Source organism: Vanacampus margaritifer, chromosome 19, assembly GCF_051991255.1.
Source record: "Vanacampus margaritifer isolate UIUO_Vmar chromosome 19, RoL_Vmar_1.0, whole genome shotgun sequence".
Taxonomy (NCBI): Eukaryota; Metazoa; Chordata; class Actinopteri; order Syngnathiformes; family Syngnathidae; genus Vanacampus; species Vanacampus margaritifer.
The window spans coordinates 15593112-15614011 of NC_135450.1; the positions used below are offsets into that span (position 1 = coordinate 15593112).

The 20900-nt window shown below is 39.2% G+C and overlaps 2 protein-coding genes across 4 annotated transcripts; both read right to left on the minus strand.

Annotated features, from left to right (window-relative positions):
* Positions 1–330: 330 nt before the first annotated feature.
* On the minus strand, positions 331–15168 carry arhgap18 (Rho GTPase activating protein 18). 3 transcript variants are annotated; one of them, XM_077552256.1, is made up of 18 exons: positions 14738–15168; positions 7945–8122; positions 7016–7139; positions 6735–6817; positions 6516–6665; positions 5372–5438; positions 5036–5154; positions 4713–4784; positions 4521–4614; positions 3925–4016; positions 3761–3838; positions 3515–3674; positions 3245–3327; positions 1708–1914; positions 1499–1633; positions 1269–1393; positions 1135–1190; positions 331–1005 (listed from the first exon to the last, which is right to left on the minus strand). In XM_077552256.1, the coding sequence occupies exons 1-18, from the start codon at positions 14770–14772 to the stop codon at positions 917–919; spliced, it is 1947 nt and encodes a 648-aa protein (XP_077408382.1). In that variant the 5' UTR covers positions 14773–15168; the 3' UTR covers positions 331–916. The 3 variants fall into 3 exon arrangements, with proteins under 3 accessions (XP_077408382.1, XP_077408380.1, XP_077408381.1); XM_077552254.1 differs by lacking the exon at positions 14738–15168 and adding an exon at positions 13438–13783; XM_077552255.1 differs by lacking the exon at positions 14738–15168 and adding an exon at positions 13438–13782 and having other exon boundaries at positions 1269–1390.
* A 145-nt stretch (positions 15169–15313) lies between these two features.
* On the minus strand, positions 15314–20817 carry fkbp6 (FKBP prolyl isomerase 6). The gene is made up of 9 exons (XM_077552260.1): positions 20645–20817; positions 19860–19977; positions 19687–19776; positions 19413–19615; positions 17591–17710; positions 16990–17187; positions 15835–15944; positions 15652–15728; positions 15314–15555 (listed from the first exon to the last, which is right to left on the minus strand). The coding sequence occupies exons 1-9, from the start codon at positions 20702–20704 to the stop codon at positions 15539–15541; spliced, it is 993 nt and encodes a 330-aa protein (XP_077408386.1). The 5' UTR covers positions 20705–20817; the 3' UTR covers positions 15314–15538.
* Positions 20818–20900: the final 83 nt, after the last annotated feature.

The window sequence follows — 20900 nt, forward strand, 5'->3', positions numbered from 1 at the left end:
ATTATTTCATTCTGTAACTTGTTAACATATATTGATGATTCAAAAGTAGATACACAGATTTATTGCTGTAAATAATAGCAGTGACACACGTCTGCGTTTTAGCATTTTATCAGGTACACGCACGTAACTATAGATTGTCAAGTGACCGGCTGAGGGCAACAAAGTAGACCAAAACAGGAACTGACTTTGACGGATGTGACGTCACAATGAAGCCATTTCAAAATAAATTATTTAACAAATTGAACTTCTGCCAGATAAGGTCATCGGGAAGGAAAGCACAGCAGTCAAAAAACAGTATATAAAATAAAATGAAAAAAAACATACAAAAAGTACTTAACTACTGTATATGTTTATTTACATGCAGTAGTAGTGGTCATTTGAAAAGTTTATATATATTTTCTAAAATCACAGTAAATAAAATAATACAAGGCTTAGTTCCATCATTGCGAACATGACAGCTTTGAAAAGCAGCATCCGGTTAAAACTGTACACAATCAAAGTATGACAAAAAAAAACAAAAACTGTGATGCAGCCACTTTGTATGCAGTCTGAAGGGTAAGGCAGCCGAACAAGCAAGAACAACACAGAACGTGGGATTACATTATTTGTGGAGTAAACCATTTGTAGAGACATTTTTTTGGGGGGTAGGTGGTTAAAGCTCACTGTTGGTTGAGCAGGTCATAACCTCAAACCAGCCACAACTCTCTGAGTAACATTCAGGAGATCCGAGAGAGTACAACTAGTGGTTATAAAGACGCTTAAATATGAATATTAGCAAATTGTCATTTTGATCAAATAAACGCACAAGGTATAAACACTTCAAGTGGTTTAAAGGCTTTAGGGTAGGATTCCTAATTCTGATACAACCAGATAGCGGACGTCTGGTTGTAGAACTTTATGCATGGAGTGGATCCGATCACTGCGCCGATTTGATGACCCATTCGGCCGTGGGGTTGAGCTGGAAGAGATCCTTCATGAAGGTCTCCCCATCCAGTCGCCTCTCCTCTGCAAAAGGAGAAGATAAGAAGGAAACACTTTGACTGGAGGGAAGGGAATAAAATAGAAAATGAAGATATGCTGGAGCTTCAAATTCAATCGCGTGTAAACACTAGTACGACAGCAGTCGGAACTTACTGATGTTTCCACCGATTTCATAGAGACACAAGTCCTCTGGCTTCACTGCCACCGAACTGCGCAGACACAAACAAAGTTGCCGTGAGTGACGTCATCTTGCTGGTTTTGGCATCCAAATGAGAGCCAACCAAGACCTGTCCTGGCTGAGAAAGCGCGTGAGCACGTCGGCCGCCTGCAGGTCTTCGGTGAGCTGGACGGCCATCGACACTTTGCTGAACTGCGGCGCCTGGACGCGGATGAATCCCTGCGAGCTCTCCTGCTTGGAAAACAAGAAACGGCCTCAAAAAAAAAAACGTCTTTACATTCAATTTCATTTAAATTCATACTCATTATAACTGGCATGACATTTTGTGGCGTAAAATACCTCCGGGGCAACTCGGTCCGGCGGTTTGTCGGTGGTGATCTTCTTCAGCAGCTTCCGCATGGCTCGCTCTTTGTTCTGCTTGCGCTGGCTCTCCATGTTCTGCTGTCGGACCTGCGTCAGGATGAACTTGGGGATCTAAAAACACAAACAAACAAAAACATTCCATTCAAGTGGTCTGACACGCCGCTGAAGGTGTTTTGGAGTCTTACAGGCCACAGGAGGTTCTGGTATCTGATGAGCAGCCGCACGATGTTGGCGGTGCCGGTCGCCATGGAGAACTCCTGCTGCTCCGTGACTTTTGAGCGACAGCCCTTGAACATGAAGATGTTGGGCGCCATGACGACCGAGACGTTGTTCAGGGTCATTTTGTTCTTGGCCTGGTGCTCGATCACGCGCTGGAAGAACTCCACGAGGGCCTGATGGGGGGCGGAAAACAAGCAGATGTGATATTTGTTGATCCTGAAAAAAAAAAGGCTTCAGTAACACTAAAAAACATATTAATTAAAAAAAATTTTTTTTGGAAACAAGCAGATGTGATATTTGTTGAGCCTGAAAAAAAGTCTTCAGTAACACAAAAAAAATAATTTAAATAGATAAATAAAAAACAACAACAAAAAACAAACAAGTGTGATATTTGTTGAGCCTGAAAAAATGTATTCAGTAAGACCAAAATTTTTTTTTAATTAAAATAAATTAAAAAACAAAAAAAACAAGGAGATATAATATTTGTTGAGCCTGGAAAAAAGTCTTCAGTAATACAAAAAAAATATTAATAAAAATAAATAAAAACAAGGAGATGTGATATATGTTGAGCCTGGGAAAAAAAAGTCTTTAGTAGCACAATAATAATAATAATAATTAAAAAAAACAAGCAGTTGTGATATTTGTTGAGCCTGAAAAAAAATATGTCTTCAGTAACACAAAAAAAATTAATTTAAATAGATAAATAAAAAACAACAACAAAAAATAAACAAGTGTGATATTTGTTGAGCCTGAAAAAAAGTATTCAGTAACACAAAAAAAATATTAATTAAAATAAATTAAAAAACAAAAAAAACAAGGAGATATAATATTTGTTGAGCCTGGAAAAAAAGTCTTCAGTAACACAAAAAAAAATATTAATAAAAATAAATAAAAACAAGGAGATGTGATATTTGTTGAGCCTGAAGAAGTCTTGAGTAACACAAAAAAAAAAATCATTAAAATAGATAAATAAAAAAACAAGGAGACGTGATATTTGTTGAGCCTGGGAAAAAAAGTCTTTAGTAGCACAGTAATAATAATAATAATAATTAAAAATAAACAAGCAGTTGTGATATTTGTTGAGCCTGAAAAAAAATGTCTTCAGTAACACAAAAAAAAAATAATTTAAATAAATTTAAAAAACAAAACAAAGAGATATGATATTTGTTGAGCCTGGGAAAAAAAAGTATTCACTACAACTAAAATAAATAAATTAAATTAAATTAAACAAGCAGATGTGACATTTGTTGAGCCTGGAAAAGAAAGTCTTCTGTAACACAAACAAAAAAAAATTGCTACATTTGTTGCTTATTTTATAATTTTTTTAGTAACTAGAGCTGCAAAGTTGGCGATAGTGTGTGATTCATGCCATTGTTTGCTTTGGTTGTCATGGTAACAACTGTCACCACTCCCCCGAAACAAGTGTGATTTGAACCACAGTGTGGAAACAAAGTATGCTTTTAATTCTTTATCCTCCTTTTAAAATAAATGAAACGTTTTTACCTTCAAACTATCCCGATTGGCCTCGGGGAGCAACAGGACCAGCAGGTTCAAAGCTTGCAACTGCTGCTTCTTTGTGGGCAACTCTGAAAACAAAAACAAACAATATTTAAAAGCCAAAAAGATTCAATTTGAAGATGTTGTATTATCGCTTTTATTTAAAAAAAAAAAAAAAAAAGTTAATTAATTAATTAATAATTCCTGTAAAAATCAACCAAAATGGACAATGTAAACATCCGCATTTCTGTCCTGAATATTTCCCAATGCGCGTACTGTTGACGGCGATGAATGCGTTGAGGTACTCGACGGTCAGCAGGGGGTGCGGCAGCTCCCTGATGAACAACTTGAGGAGGCTGGCGGCGTCGTGCTGCTTCAGCTGTTGCCACGGGAACGTGCCCTCGTAGAAGCACGACTCCAGCTCCTGGCACAGAGACTGAGCGCCCGACAAGTTAGTTACGAACCCCTGCCCCCCCCGCGCCGGCTGGCCGCTTGTAAAGCGTCAACTCTAAAATCGCCTACCTTGACTCTTGTGGCGGCGCCAGGGATCCTGAGCAGGCCCTCCGTGTCTAACCCTTCCTCCTCGATGTGACTGATGAGCTGCGGACGAGAGAACGCGTTCCCCAACATGCGCTCGTAGATGTCGTCGGCAATGTTGGATTAAGGAGGCGGCGTTGCTCACTCACCCTCTGCAAGACGAAAGGCACTTTGGTCCCGGCCGCCCTCCGCTGGTCCTGATCGAGTAAAGTGGTGAGGGGAACCCCAAACAAACCGCTTTCTAAAAAAATATATATATTGTGTTAGTCTAATGTACTGAAGGCCCAAGAAAGAGCTAATTAATTAATTTTCTTCTACCTTTCGTCATCAGTTTTTGGATTTTCTGTTGCTGTAATTTTTCATACATTTTTAGACTTTTCTGCCTTACTGTCAAATTTCTGACATTTTTGGCAATTTAATGGACATATTATGGTCATTTTCTGCTTTTCTTCTTCCTTTTTGAACACTTTATGGTCATTTTAGGTATTAAAAAAAACAACTTTTTTATATACCTTTTGTCTGTCTTTTTCTGACAACTTAAATATTCGGACTTGACATTTTCTGAATATTTAATTATATATTTTTTATTTAATTATGAATTGATTTGAAGGATATTCTATCCAAAAATAAAATACATATGTAAAAAAAAAAAAGAAGTCAATTTTTACTCTCTCTCTTTTTTTTTTTACGTCCCTTCCTTCCTATTGTCTTTGTGAAAAATCTAAATTTGCGCTTGCGCACCCACCATTCGTCTTCACTTTGACAGCCTTGTGTGCTTTCAGATCGATGCCGGCCGTGTCGAAAAGCGCCGTCATCTCTACCAGAGCGAGCCTGCGGACCTGATAGAACGAGATAAGACGAGATGACCATGACGAGATGGATTCAATTATGGGTGTGTTTCTTTTTTTTTTTGGGGGGGGGGGGGGGGGGTACTTACCTTTTTCATATCTGGCGGAGACAGATGTTCGACTCTGGTCTGACCGGTTTTATCTTTGAGTAGCTTGAAGTTCTAGAAACGATGATAAAACATATATTATTTTAAATATACTGTATATTTTATATATATATTTTTCTTTCCACTTTAACCATGTTTCTTATCTGCAATACTGGTATCAACCACTAGATGGCACTGTTTCTCCATTTTAAATCTCCATATGACTTCCTGTACTTCTAAGTGAAATACTGTGCAGCCGTTCAGGTTAAGCGCATGTATTATCAGTGGCAGCTAAAGCGGCGGCACTAAAAGAGCACTTGTCTCACCGGCAACTTATCATCCGGCGAGTTGGGACTCGTTTGGACCGCGAGGAGAGGCTTGTTATCCCTGTAAGTGAGCGCCTGCTCCGAGAACGCCACCTCCACATTCATGACCGTCTCCGGTTCTGTCAGGGAACATTACCACATAAGTCACGCTGTAAAAACATGTTTACGAGTATTTCCCTGAAGTGCAGTTAAATCTGAAATGTTTTACTAACAACTTCAGAATTTTCCACTGAGTTAAAAGCAATCACATTAAGGCTTGTGCGGCTGTGGGAGCAGGCGTGGAACATTTTAGCGTGCAGCTGAGTAATGACGGTAATGCATTAGTGCGCGTGTTACCGGCTGAGCTGGCGTCGCTTGGTGCGCTCTCACTTCCCTCTTGGACCTCACATGGCTCTTTGTCCTGCTGCATGACAAAATGTAGAATCCTGCTCAAAATGTTCAACAGTGCCCACTCGTTATGTTTATATATTAACTGTCCTGTTAATGAGTGCACAACTTAAGACAGGCTTTTATAAGCGTTTCACTGGAAGCACTTTACAGTAAATCACGAATTGTAAACAATCAGCCATCCATTTTTATTTTTATTTTTTTATCATCATGAGCGTTGCGGGTGAGCTGGAGAGCGGGTGGTTGTCGAGGAATGACTCGCAAAACGTTTGGAGAAGTAGCGCAAAGTGCAAACTCAGCAAAGTTATGTTTGCGTAAGTTGGATAAAGGTTTCTGGGCATTTTTTTGGGGACCATTATTGCTGCATTAAAATCTATTCATTTACTTATTACACGTTACCGGGGGTGTGCCACAAGGATCAATTCCAAGCCTCATTTTTATTTTTTTAAAATATTAATTAGGGGTGTCAAGCGTTTGAATTTTTTTTAAATTGTAATTAATCGCAAATTTTATATCTATACTAAATGTACAATTTGTTCCCCTCTGTTTTCATCCTTTAACGTAAAAGTGAACAAAAAGTTAAACTAATAGAAATATGGCTGAATTTTTTTAGACATTGATACAGTAATTTCATAATGATTCATAAAATTGAGTTAAAATTAAAAAGATGTACTGTACTGTAAAAAATGAGCGTGATATTGACTTGTGTTGGTCATTTTTCTGCCACGAGATGGCATAATTGCATTTGTAAGACATTGGTGAAAGCTCAGTGCATTTTTCTTTTCACATTAAGAGCTATCTCATCTTTAACATGAAATCATTTGTGAAATTCTGCACATTTAAAATTGTAAAATACAACTTGACCCCAGTCTCCACAAATATATTTATTATTATTAAATTTATTACTGCTAAATTTTGACGTGGATGTGTCTGCTGCGTAGCGAAAGTAATAACCCCAGTACAGGCTTTCCAAGTAATTGTACGTTAAAAAAATTAGTGGCGTTAAATTTTAAATGAACGCAATCATTTTGACAGGCCTAATATTAATATGAATGAGATCCGATCCAGTGTGTATTAGCCAACGTGTTCCAACCTTTTCGGGCAGTCTAAATATATCCCGGACGTCGGGCAGGTGCTGCCGGTTGCGCCGCCGCAGCGTCTGCTGTAGCGAGGTCAGGCGCCGCTCCACCGCCGCCGCTTGAGCTCGGGTCAGCGTGGACAGGAACGCGGCACTGTCCTCTTCCTGTCAATTAAGCGCAATTAAGTAAATGAGCGCTGCACATTGAATGAGGGAGAGATGATTGATTGGCACCTGCTCCTGCTCGGCCGCCAGCGAACCATCAAACAGGCGCGCTAGTCCCGCCTCCGTCAGCCACGCTTCCTCCTGCTCACCCTCTGGAAAAGACAAATGAGGTCATTTAAAGCTGTCATGAAATTTCACATGGATCCACGTTTGAAAAATGAGCAGAGGAGCAACATACAAATGCAGTAAGAGGAAGTAGGGACTAATCAGGAAGTATGCATATATCATATCATATCATAACCCTCATAAAAGTGCCAAAATAAACAACAGTAGCTGAGCATGGGTCCCACCGTAGGGGGGTTTCGGCTGCTCCTCTTCGTCATTTCCACCCTCGCCTCCCCCCTTCTCTGCAGAGCGGCTGATGTTCTCCACCTCCTTCCAGTAGTCATCCATCTCCAACTCATCCAGGGAGTCCTGTGAAAAGTTTTCACAAAGACTTCAAAGAACATGCATCCATTCTTCTTTTTTTTTTTTTTTTTTTTTCCAGTGGTTGCCCTCAGTTTAAAAATTGAGTTGGAGACTAGCAGATTTTCTTTTGTCTATTCTCCTCAGATAACTCCGTTCCCTTGCTTCCTCTAAATATGGTATTCTGGTTAACATTGCGTTAGTGGAATATGAGTTTAAGCAGCAAAGTCTTTTGCCGTTTTTGTCCATCACAGGAGGCGGCCATTTTTGCCACTTGCTATCGAGTTAAGATGACACGAATGTTGCTCAAGTCTGACGTAACAACCAATCACAGCACAGCTTCAGAAAACAGGTGAGCTCTGATTGGCTGTTGCCTGAGCAACTGTGAGGTCATCTTCAGCCGAAGTGGCAAAATGGTGGATTTTGCTTCATAACTCATATTCCACAAATGTAGTATTAATCAGAATGTCATGTGAGGTCACATTTAACCAGAGATGGCAAATCCAGGTCCAGAAAGTAAAAACTGTGCCACAGTTTGGCTTTAGCCACTCGTGCTAGCTCGCTAGCCAGTAAACAAGCACCAGGAGAGCTAGCTAGGGAGCTAGCTAACTAGCACCTGGGGCTAAAGCCAAACTGTGGCAGGGTTTTTACTTTCTGGACCTTGATTTGCCACCTCTACATATAACATTTTGTCAAGAAAAGTTTAAGGTTGACTTCCACTTTAAAAAAAGGCCGACTGACTGGCTACAAGTTTGAAGCTAGCTGTAATGCTAACTGGAGGACACAGTTGTGGTGAAATGGAGTGAGAGTAAACCTGGGAGTTGCAGCGCTGACATGGCAGCCCCGGTCGCAGCCTGGTTTTGGGACTGTGTCTGGGGCTGGAGCCAGGGTTGGAGCAGACGGAGGGCCTGGGCCGCTGGCTCTCCGCGCTGGGGTTGTCACCAGGAAGTGTGCTGTGATTCTGCTGGACGCTGTAGTGGCCCGTCCTTCGGCTGCAGGGACACAGAAAGTTGCGGGGGCCGGACTTGAGCAACTCGTCACAACTACAATATTCGTGCCGATTAAGGAGGTCAAACTGTCGCTTGTGATCTCAGGACCGAAAGTCCCTTTTGTTTAAACTTTGCACCTGGTTTAATAGCACAGTTATGGCAGGGGCCTTCACGTCTAATAGAAGATTGCGGCTTTGTAAAGGTTCATGGGCACAATAGAATGCCAGATAACCTCCATATGCTTTTCAGTTTTGTCCAGTCCAGCTGTTCAAATTTAACAGTATGATTTATTCATTTAGCAACATTTGAGGTAATAACATTTTTTTGTTGTTACACTCGAAACAAACCCCCGAAATAACCCCAAAATCGGGTTTAAAAAGCCCAACAACAACAATTTCATAAAGTTGGGTCAAATTGGCCCGAATCGGTCCATTTTTGGCTCAAATTTGATTTTTTTTTTACCCAACTTTTTTGGGGAGTGTACAATTTTTGGTGGTTGATTTAGAAATAACAACCACTTATTTTGTGTTGGTAAGCGTAGTAATCGATGTATGTATTTTGTATGCCCCCCACTGGCCAGGTATGGCTATTACATTTAGATGTGTGCACTTCCTTCTGGGAAAAGGTTTAAAAAGCAAGATGGCTGCCTTAGCTCTGGGGGTGTGTGTAGGTGTGTGTGGGAGGGGAGACGAGCTACAGGCAGGCCTCTCGGCTTGTTACGATTTTTCAAGCGTTATTAGCATCACTCGTGATCTTCTGCAATATTTCAAGATGAAGGGATTAGTTTTGTTCATGAATCAATTCTTCAAACTACCCATCAGCTATAACCCGGTTCCTGACCTCATCGCCCTGCTGAGACCTGCACTCGTCTTTGAATTAAGAGCATGGAAATCTTTGAAAAATAGCACAACTGATGTTGCTAAAAACAATCCGAGCAGAACAACCTTAGTTCTTTGAAGTTCAACTATGACGTTAGCATTAGCATAGCCACACAAGCCAACAAGCACACATCCAAAACACTTCTGCCATCTCATTTTGTTCTCATTTGTACCTACAGTTGAACCCAAAGCAACGGTCTGGCCCCTCCTGTCATCATGCACCGCCTTCACCTCGACTCTTCTTCAGCCTTTGACGGATTTTTCCCCGCCTCGCTTACTTCTCCCGACCTCCTATCAAGCTTCTCCCTCCCACCTCTTCCGACTACATCATTGATATAAAATCCATTTTTCGGTCCCGTTCCCCCGGCCGCAACGCACGGCTAGCTCTACACCGGCGCGCTCATCTGCGAGGAATGACAAAAATGCTTCATGTGAGATTTGTTGACCAGGGAAGTGGTTCCACCTGGCAGGCGGCACATGAGCAAACAGTGGGAGTTAATCATTGAACTTCATCAAAAATAGAACAAATAAATGTTTGACAGGGCCATAAATCGGACATTAGCACACTTACAAAAAAAAGCACGTAAACACACGTGCGGGTTTGTACACAAGGAAGTGAATTCAAATTCGCCACCCAAACAAAACGGCGACACTTGTTGCTAACGCACAGCACCAGCAGACCACATCAATTGTCGGCTTTAAATGACAAAAACAACTTAATAATAATAATTGATCATTTGAGTGAATTTATGGTTGTTTCCTAACCGATTATTGACCAAATATGGTCAATTTCATATTTTCCCCCACAAATAAAATTTAAGACTATTTTTGCACATTATTAACCAACTAAAAGTGTTGAAATAGTTTCAAGCCAAATCTGTTCACACTCTTGAATGCTTCATTCTGCGGGAGCCGTGGTCCATTACGACGCCTCGAGATTGAAAGTCTGGATGTTTATTTGAGAAGAGTGAGAGAAAATAGGTTAGCTTCAGGTTGTTGTTGTTGTTTTTCCCCAATGGATCGCTGCAGTGCTTTGGTACAATAACAACGAGCTAGCCAACAAGCTAAGTGTGTACTGCTGCGTAGCTAGCTAGCTCATGGTGTCATTTATAGCATCACTCATAGCTTGTGAAAATGTTTTTGGAAACGATAGTTAGCACATTTTTTTAGCATATTAAATAAGCCTTCTTGTACCACGTGACGTACGACTTCCGTTTTTGTATTTTTCCCTTCATTTTTGTATTGTTTTGTTTCCTGTCCATTAAAAAAAAAGGCTCATTCACACAACACTACACACTTCTTGTTGTTGATGACGTGATGGTCAAAGACAATAGGGCCTCTTTTCACCGAGGGAACATTAGCACCCTTGTGAATTTATGTGACGCCAAAAGGGACACAATGTACTATTTTGAAATGCGCTCATTATCCCACCTTTTATCACCCGAGCGCTCCGTGAGGCGCAAACAGGAAGTGAGGCACGACACGCAGCACAGAGGCCGGCCGCGGCCCGAGTGCGTGTTTGTAGACGGCCGCTGTGGTCTGCAATGCGGTTGGAGACGACCAAAGAGGGACGCACGCGCGCCAGCTGACGGGTCCGAATATTAGGGAAACCAGCACCAGCTCATGAAACTGGTTGTTACGACTTGCGCGTGTGTCGCTTCCATTCATATCAACAGGTGTCAGCTGCCCTTTCTCAAAGACAGACCGTCTCTGTTTTTCTTTTTGCAACACACACACACACACGCTTGCTTTACTATCTTTGTGGGGCCATGTCATGGACATAATGCATTTCCTAGCCCATTGCCCCAACCATCAAAAATGATTGCCTACCCCCCAATTCAAACCTTAACTCTAAAAACCAAGTCTTGACTCTCAAAAAGAGGTTTAAACTTGTGGGGCCCAGCAAAATGGCCCCACGTGGACGGGTGGGCCCCACAACTGGAATGTTGGCCCCAATATGTAACAAAAACAAGACCACACACACGGGCGGAATCTGATGCGGTGGTTACAACAAACCCAATCCATTTTCCTGTTGCTGTTTGCTGAAAAACTCACATTTTCACATCCTAAAGAAGCTACAATAGGGCAACAAAATTGTTTCTAAATAGGAAAAGAAGCTAACTTTATCCTGGTTGTTATGGCTGCATGTAAATGTTTCTTTTTTTCCAGAATCAAGTCATCCTAGTCAACAAATTATTATTATTAACAAATTATTTAAGGATATTATAAAATGAAGGAGAAATTTGAAGTTGTTTTTATTGGGGGGGGGGGGTCAATTGCATGCATTTTTTTCTGCTTACTACACTTCTGTAATTTGCTCTATTTCCATTACATGCCAAAGTTATTATTACCAAAAGATGAACGTCAACTTCCTGGCGTGTTGTCGGACATCCGCAATTTTCTGCCCGTCTGTCATTTCAAAGGGAAACAATGACCACAAAAATAGGATGCACACGCATGCACACCCATGTACGCACACACTGCTGTGGGTGGCAAGACAAAAGGCAGGCTGTAATGTGATGCTGTGTTTTTTTTTTTTTTTTGCTGGTTAGTGGGACGAGCCATCTGGAACACGTGCGCTCGCATACATGTACAAAACTGGGGCTAGCTTTGTTGGGTTTATTTTTTTTTTCCCACAGCAGTCATTTTGACACAGTAAATAATACTTCATGTGTAGGCAATGACATTAATTAGGTTCAATTCCAAGTAATGGAAGTTGTATTTGAATGTAGTCAAATTGCAGCGCTCTTAAAACAATTCATCTAATGGCGATCTACAACTTTGACACCGTGTCAACACTCACTGAAAAGCGGGCGTGGTCATTCGTCGCCACTTGGACTTTCGCTCGGAGATGAGCGCACGGCAGTTCCACGCACACACACACACGTACGCCCACACAATCACAAAGCCATCTCTGCGCTGAGTGCGTGTAAACATTACGTGTCGTTTCGATACGATTTGAGTTCCTGTGTGACAAATTAGCGGCGTTAGACTAATGTTGCGCTCCTCTTGATTGTAAGCGTCGTCGTGCGACGTAAACAATGAGCCGTGGCAACAACAAAGGGAAAAGCAGAACACAAGCATGCATTCACCAATGAATGAATGGATGAAGAAAGAAACCGTTTTATGGGTCCATACGCATGTGTTGTGTTCTCTGTTCCTCGCTAGATTAGATTTTTTTCCCATCTATTGTTTTATGGCTATGGCTTATAATTACTGTAACATCGATACTAGTTTCTGGTATCTTCTATGGCAATTTAGGTTTGTTTTAAGCTAGCTAACTTCCATTAGACAAAATGATGTGGTTTGGTTAAACATTTTAGTGTTGTTACGCACAATGTTTCATTATTTTTTGTGTTATATGTGACAGTTTGGCTGTAAACATCAACTGGGGGTGACGAGAAAACTTGAAGCAAGCATGCTTTGTCTCTTAAATGGAAAAACTGCGATTGAGATCAAGCACTATGGAATACTTTTAAAAGTTAGTACGTTTTCACAAGTTTAAATTTAGAGCGTGTGGAGTTTTCGCCAATCAACATGTGTAACAGCCTATCTTAACTCTTTGACTGCCAAAAACGTTAAATAACGTTTAGTAAAATCCTATGGAGGAGTGCCAAAGACGTTAAAAGACGTTTGTTTCAAAACTGAGGTGAAACTAACCATTTTCTATTGTTGATTACTCAAAAAGGGAATAAGGTAGAAACAAACTTTTTTTTTTCTGATGAAAGATGAGAGTCCAATCTTTCATTTGGTAGTATGTGTGTTTCCATAGTCCAAACACATAATTTTCTGTGGACCTTGAAAGATCAGTCAAAATGCTTAAATCGGCTGGCACCCACGGCTTTCTGAAAACGTCTGGCAGTCAAAGTTAAATGCTGCTCACTGATCTGAGGTCTCACGTGATTTTAGAGGCCTAGGTTGCCTCGAAACACTTTTCTGAATCAACGTACGTCACAAATCTGCCGACTGGTAGTTACTCATTTAACAGCTTAACAGCTGACCTTGGACCCGGGCCTCCTTAAGATAATTGAGACTTGCTGTAATGCTCAATGGTTTCTTCATTAGGAATATCTCATGAGGAAACGGTCGGCCATTGATTCATGCATGATCACTCTCACAGCTGGGGATATTTCAATGAGAACGGCCTAAGCCAAGATTCGAACCCAGAACTTCTCGACAAAGATGCCACCGAAATGACCCTCTTTCACATTATTCAATGAGTTTTGGATTCTTGGAACTATTGCAGCTAACCTAACTGAGCACATGACAACTATTACAAAAGTTGCTGATTATGAAGGTTCAAAGGAAACGCATAGCCCGAAGCAGTGGGCGGGGACAGGACAACTTGTAGCCGGATGACTCACTAATGATGCTGCTGGTGTTCTACCAGCGGTAACACGGCGCTACAGTTAAGGAGAAGAAAGAGAGCACAAGTCCCACCTGGTGGCCTGCGGGTCGTGCTCCTGACTCGGAGGACACGCGATAGACAGTCCGGGCTGGGCCAAGAGTTCCGCGTTGCTGTGGTAACCCGTCAAGACCACTCCCTGGGACTCCGGCTGCCGACTCATGTTTCGCCCCCCTGCAGCTGCCTCTCGGATCTATTTGACGAACAACATGACGTCCGCTTGGCCCTCCATCGCGAGTGTACGCCGTCGGCCGCTAGTCGCTACCGACGCATCTTGCGCTTAAACTTTTCCCTTCCCGTCTTCGTCTTGCGCTAGAATATAAGTGTGTCACCGAGACGTGGGCTGGACGTTATTGAGCGCAGGGGCTGGCTCGCCGGGGGAACAGCGTGGCGCGCTATTGGCTGGAAGCGCAAAGGGACAAGTTTGAAAAGTTACAGCGACCTCTGCAGGCCGCGGTTGGACACTGATCGAACGGGGACAGCGCTTTTATTCTCAACATTTGAGTCAGCAAATGATAAGTTATGTTGTATTACTACACAATTAAGAAATACGTTCCACAGAGAGAGGAAAAATTCCTCAACTTTAACTGCTTGGCAGTAAACTTTTTTTGTACGCATTTACTTCCGCACCAAACACATCTTGTCCAATGAACGCTCTGGGATGGATCACGTGGTTTACACATTTACGCATTTAGGTCACCTCGGATTTCTCAAGATTTGACGAGAAGGAAAAAACCCAAGCCTACTTTTCAATATAAAATGTAAGTTTAATCATTTTTCATATTTTTTGTTTGTTAGTGTGAACGTGTTTACTTGAATTGTTTTCAAAAGACAACAAATACGAACATTACCAACAGTGAGTTACATCGATGTTCTCACTGATTATATTCATTTTCTTCTTAGACTACTTGACCAATATAATTAAAAAGCTTTAGGAATTCATTTACAGTAAGTGTCCAGTACTGACATTTATTAAAATGTATTTCTCAACCTTAACGACGCAACGTAAACAGACATTGGTCATTACAGTGAAAAGAAAAAAACGTTTATGTGAGGTTACAAAGTGAAAGATAACTGGTGGTTGTTTGCATCCACATTAGGTAAAGAGTAAAGAAATCACCCCAGTTTTAAAGGACACTGCAAACCAAAGCCAAAATGACCAGAACAAAACCAAAGCGCATCACACCTCAACATGCGACGCTAGGTTCCGTTTCCTTCTTTAGGAGGAAGAATTTGAACCCATGAAAATATGCCACCTTTGTAACTTATGGCAAAATATGGTAAACATTTAGTGACCAATGACGCTCCAAAATGGTTGAACCAAGTGTGACTTACCTGAGGTGAAGGTAGAAAGCCAGCCTGGGGACCATGTTGTCCGCTTGCGTCCCGACCGTGCCGCCTCTCTCGCCGAAGACGACTTTCTTCCCACCATGTGCTCGGGGATGATGTCAACACGCACACACATAAGACACACAGGCAAGTCGATTAGCCCGGGAGGTCAATCAGATTGTCCTGCTTCTTGCCCCTCCCCCCCTTTTCTGATCCCGTCATCCCTTCTCTCTCTCTCTCTCTCCATGCTTTCCGTTCAACTTCCCACTCTTTCATCTTTACACAGCCATTAAGACGGCACTAAGTGATGTGGAAGTGCACCGACTCGTTCCGAGAGCTGGTTTGATCGTCTCGTGTAACAAAAAATAAGAAGCAGTGATGTCCGACAAGCGCAATAAGAAACGTATCAAATAATGTACAGCTTGATTATTGGGTATGTAATCCTCGGGTTCTCCTATTTAATGACACCCCAACCATTCATTTGCATGCTGGACTTACTTTGCGAAACAGATGGTTCCCTTTGTGATGCCGCTTGGTTTTACAGCAGTTAAGCTGCTCGAACTCATCACAACAGGAGCAAGATTGCGCAACAATTTCCAAGTGTTTATTTGTGTTTTGGCAACACTTTTATCAAACAGGATATTCAACATGGGAGGACATAAATGTATACTGTAACTTATGGGAGGTGGAACAAAAAAACAAAATGGAAACAAGAAAAATGTACTTGTCTGCGTGGGAACATCTCAGGGAGAACAATATGAAGTTGATTCTAACGGCACCGTGTGACTCGGGTTCCGCAGTGGCTCCTCACTTACTTGAATCATCTGCATTGGATGCACATATTTTCACTAAACATGTTGTGAAATATGGACAACAATTGGAATGTTTTTTTAAAAAATTTTTTTAAGTAGATAGCTTACCATCTGGTGTCTTCTTCCAGCCTGGAAACATATTTCTGCACAAGTCACTCTCTTTGTCCAGGTGTTCTTTGTAGCACCTGCAACGGACCAGTGCGCCTCATCGTTGGCCCCGAGTGTGCGTACATCACGGGCAAGAGTGCGTGACAGCTGCTCCGTGGCGGTGTGTCTGCCTTTACTACTTACATGGTGACTTTCTTCAGGAGGTTGTTGATGTTGCTATCAAACGGCTTCCTGGCCCGGGCCTTCACCAGGCAACCGTGAGCGCTCTCGTAATCCTGCAGCTCCACGTACGCCTGACGTGGACCAAAGTGGAATGCAGGACCAGGCCGGAGACAAAACACAGCAAAAAGATTTTTTTTCTCTGTTATCTCCAAGAAGAAAATGTATTTACAGGAATATCCTATTGGTTTGAACGCAGTCAGTTTCAGTCAACAGCAGAGGGCGGTATAACGCCAACATGGCCGCCGTGAGATGAATGAAAACCAATGGATTCATTCGCTTCAATAAAGTTGTTTTTTTGATGACATTCAAAAAGCTACTTCTAAAAGAATGGGCAAAAAAAGTTAAAGACTAAAGTCATTCATGCTTTTTATTATTTTAAAGGGACCAAAAAATAAGTTAATTTAATACTTGGTTATCTGAATTTTATTCTGCCAAATATCAGATTTGACATTGGATAAATTATTATTATTTTTAATCCATATAAGTCCGACCATAAAATTTTTGACTTGACTCTTTAACTCATTCATTTCCATTGACGGCTTTAGACGTCAAAAATTTATTTTAACTATTTCTATTAGTTTAATATTTTTTCCCACTTTTGTTAACAAGAGTATGAAAACCTATATATATTTTTACTTGTATTAGAACGGATATAAAATTTGAGATTAATCGTGAGTTAACTAATGAAGTCATGCGATTAATTACAATTAAAAATTGTAATCGCCCCTAATTTTTAATAATCTTTTCAAAAAAAAAAAAAAAAAAAAAGATTATTAAAAAAATAATAATAATAAAAATTAAAAGAAAAGATGATTAAAAATTAGGGCCATCAGGCGATTAAAATTTGTAATCGTAATTAATCGCATGACTTCACTAATTAACTCACGATTAATCACAAATTTATATGTGTTCTAAATGTACCAAAAAAAATTCTAGGCTTTCATACTCTTGTTAACAAAAATGAAAAAAAAAGTTAAACTAATAGAAATAGTTAAAAAAAAAAATTCAGTGAATGATTTAATGACTAATATAAGATGCGGAAAATAATCAAATACTGCAGTATTTTATTGACTAAACAGTCTCGTAATTAAAAAAAAAAAAAGAAGGCAATCAGACCTGTGCACAGCGGTAAAGTGCTTTGGCGCTGCCGCAGTTGATGTCCAAAGCCTTCTTGGCATACTTGAGAGTTTTCTTTGGGCTGTCCAGACGCAGCTCCGTGAAGGCCCGATTCAGATAAAGAGGCAGCAGCGCCGCTTGGATCTCCGTCTGTTCGGCATCGCTGGGATTCTCCCTGTTGCCCAGCAACTCCAATGCCTGTTGCTCGAGCGCAGAAGCCAAACGTAAACACAATAAAAGAGGATGTCATGTAAAGTGATGCAATGTTTTGGCTAACCGTCATTCCGGTATAAATAGAAGTTCATCACTGTATTATACGACTACTACACTCGCCGAAAGGGTGGCAAATTTCTAATGATGATGCAAGAAAGGTCCCCGGGTCACTATTTGTAGTGGTGAAAGCTTTTAACGTATTAGCCATTTTTGTGCTCTTTTTTTAAATACCCAAAGATGCCACAAGATGGCGCCAAAGACTTAAAAAATACTATTTCTACAGAAATCCAGAAATATACTTCTGCAGTGGCAAGACCCTTCCCCAAAAAACTGAAAACGCTCAGGAAAAATAAAAAAGAACACTCCACATTCGGCTTGGCTCTTTCACCTGCTTGTAGCGCTCTTTGGCTTTTTCGTAGCGACTCTGATTGAAGCATCTGTTGCCGAAAGAACGAAGCGTGTTGACCACTTCGATCACTTTGGAAACGGGAAACTCGTTCTGCTCCCCCTGAAGACAGAAATATCTCAATGCAAAATAAACTAAATAAAACAATATCCCATGTATGATTTTAATTGATTTTTTTTGTATTCGCTTACTGGAAAATATATATTTTTAAAAACACTATAATTAAAATAAAATAAAATTCCATGTCTGATTTTAATTGATTTTTTTTGCATTCGCTTACTGAATTTTTTTTTTTTTAAATACACGCATTAAAAAAAATTCCCATTTCTGATTTTAATAGATTTTTTTTTGTATTCGCTTACTGAAAAATATATATTTTTAAAAACACTATAATTAAAATAAAATAAAATTCCATGTCTAATTTTAATTGATTTTTTTTTGCATTCGCTTACTGAATTTTTTTTTTTTTAAATACTCATTAAAAAAAAATTCCCATGTCTGATTTTAATTGATTTTTTTTGTATTCGCTTACTGAAAAATACATATTTTTAAAAACACCATAATTAAAATAAAATAAAATTCCATGTCTGATTTTAATTGATTTTTTTTGCATTCGCTTACTGAATTTTTTTTTTTTATATATAAAATACACTCATTAAAAAAAAATTCCCATGTCTGATTTTAATAGATTTTTTTTGTATTCGCTTACTGAAAAATATATATTTTTAAAAACACTATAATTAAAATAAAATAAAATTCCATGTCTGATTTTAATAGATTTTTTTTGCATTCGCTTACTGAATTTTTTTTTTTTTTAAATACACTCATTAAAAAAAAATTCCCATGTCTGATTTTAATAGATTTTTTTTGTATTCGCTTACTGAAAATATATATATTTTTAAAAACACTATAATTAAAATAAAATAAAATAAAATTCCATGTCTGATTTTAATAGATTTTTTTTGCATTTGCTTACTGAATTTTTTTTTTTTTTTTAAATACACTCATTAAAAAAAATTCCCATGTCTGATTTTAATAGATTTTTTTTGCATTCGCTTACTGGAAAATATATATTTTTAAAAACACTATAATTAAAATAAAATAAAATTCCATGTCTGATTTTAATTGATTTTTTTTGCATTCGTTTACTGAATTTTTTTTTTTTAAATACACGCATTAAAAAAAAATTCCCATTTCTGATTTTAATAGATTTTTTTTTGTATTCGCTTACTGAAAAATATATATTTTTAAAAACACTATAATTAAAATAAAATAAAATTCCATGTCTAATTTTTATTTAATTTTTTTTGCATTCGCTTACTGAATTTTTTTTTTTTTTAAATACTCATTAAAAAAAATTCCCCATGTCTGATTTTAATAGATTTTTTTTGTATTCGCTTACTGGAAAATATATATTTTTAAAAACACTATAATTAAAATAAAATAAAATTCCATGTCTGATTTTAATAGATTTTTTTTGCATTCGCTTACTGAATTTTTTTTTTTTAAATACACTCATTAAAAAAAATTCCCATGTCTGATTTTAATTGATTTTTTTTGCATTCGCTTACTAAATTTTTTTTTTTTTAAAACACTCATTAAAAAAAAAATCCCATGTCTGATTTTAATTGATTTTTTTTTTTTGCATTGGCTTATTGAAAACATTTTTTTAAAAACACTTATTTAAAAAAAAACAAAAAAACATGTCTAATTTTAATGGATTTTTTTTGCATTCGCTTATTGAAAATATTTTTGGGAAAAACACTCTAATTAGAAAAAAAATAATATTCTTGTTGCTCCCTACCGGAGTCAGTTGGACAAATTCATCCACTTGCCCCGAGTCCATGAAATCGATGATCTGGATCTCGAACAAAACGCGTGCAGCGGCGGGGACGAGTGGCGGGCATCCCATGTGTCCGTAGGCGTAGCATGGCTGCAGCAGGAAGCGGGAGAACTCGCCTTTGCGCATGGTCAGCAGGCCCAGCTCCATTCCCGCCAGCGTCACATCTGTTTGGATCATGGTCACACAGTTTAAAGTTGACTAGTCGCAACATTGTCGTCACGCATCATGACGCCACCTCGGCCCAGCTTCATAAGTGGGGGATGCTTGAGGTGAGTCGTGGTCTCAAACGGCTGGTCCGAATATTCCAGGAAGCCGGAGAAATGCACTACGCGGAAACACAGGACTGAGTAATTTAAAAAAGGGACACATTTGACTGTTTACATTCACTGAAAGATTTATAATAATTACACAAGACTGAAGCATTTTGGGGCACAGGGGGACCGGCTCCAGGGTGGACCAGCTCTTTTAGGACCCCACCATCACCCAGGATATCCTCCATCTGCTGCTGCAGGTAGTCAAATGGACTCTAACAAAGCACGGAGACTAAAACAATCAGTTACACTAAAACTACACAACAATCAATTTAACTTTCTCTTCAGGGCTCATATTTGACTTTACCAAAATTGAAATGCAGTTTGCTTTTCCCGTTTGTTGTCTGGAACGAGGTCTAACAAGAGTTTGACTTTCAGTTTGTATTTTTAAAACGAAAATAGAATATAGCACGGGACATAATTCGAAAAACGGATCGTATATTTCTTTTGGATTTAAGTTGTCACCAACAGCATTTCTCATACAGACCAGGAGATGGCGACGGTTTTAAACAGTTTATTTTGGAAAATAAAAATACTATAAAATCAACCTGTTATTAAACTTTTTCTTACTCGTTCCAAACAAGGAAATCAAGCTGTATCTAATTTTGGGTGTTTCCGTTTTAAAACAAAATCACGCTACCAGTTGGTTTTTTTTCTACTTTTAGTACCTGCTTCCAAACGTAAAATGGCAGATTTGTTAAATTTAAAATGGTGAATTTACGGTATTCATTCATACATGTAAATAACTTTTCAAGGTTAGAAATGGCGTAAAAGTAACTGTTAATAGTTCAGTAAATACAAGTAGCTACTCACGACTTAGCTTCGTTAGCACTTCATGAGCAAAGTTTTTTTTTTTTTATTATTATTGAACAAACAACTCACCAGATTTTGCTCTAACGCTACAATGGCCTGGAAAATATCTCGTAATCCGTTTAAGGACATCTTAGCTGCGATAACAAATTCGTTTCCAAAAATGAAATAGTATTTTGTTTTCAGGTACCACTTCTATGCTTTCGCTACACGTGTTGTACCAGAGGCCACGTGATCAACCCAGAAATGCCTGTTGACAAAGGTACATTAAAAGATCCATCCATCCTTTAAAGAAAGAAAATAAGTAATAATAATATGGATACAATCA

Coding starts and splice junctions, on each gene's coding strand:
- arhgap18 (XM_077552254.1), bottom strand. CDS start 13,565: ATGAGTCGGCAGCCGGAGTCCCAGGGAGTGGTCTTGACGGGTTACCAC. Junction 7,140..7,944: donor GTCAGCGCTGCAACTCCCAG/GTTTACTCTCAC, acceptor AACTTTTCACAG/GACTCCCTGGATGAGTTGGA. Junction 1,634..1,707: donor ACCAGAACCTCCTGTGGCCT/GTAAGACTCCAA, acceptor TTGTGTTTTTAG/ATCCCCAAGTTCATCCTGAC.
- fkbp6 (XM_077552260.1), bottom strand. CDS start 20,704: ATGTCCTTAAACGGATTACGAGATATTTTCCAGGCCATTGTAGCGTTA. Junction 19,777..19,859: donor CCAAAATGCTTCAGTCTTGT/GTAATTATTATA, acceptor GTTTCCGCGTAG/TGCATTTCTCCGGCTTCCTG. Junction 19,616..19,686: donor ACTTATGAAGCTGGGCCGAG/GTGGCGTCATGA, acceptor TGATCCAAACAG/ATGTGACGCTGGCGGGAATG.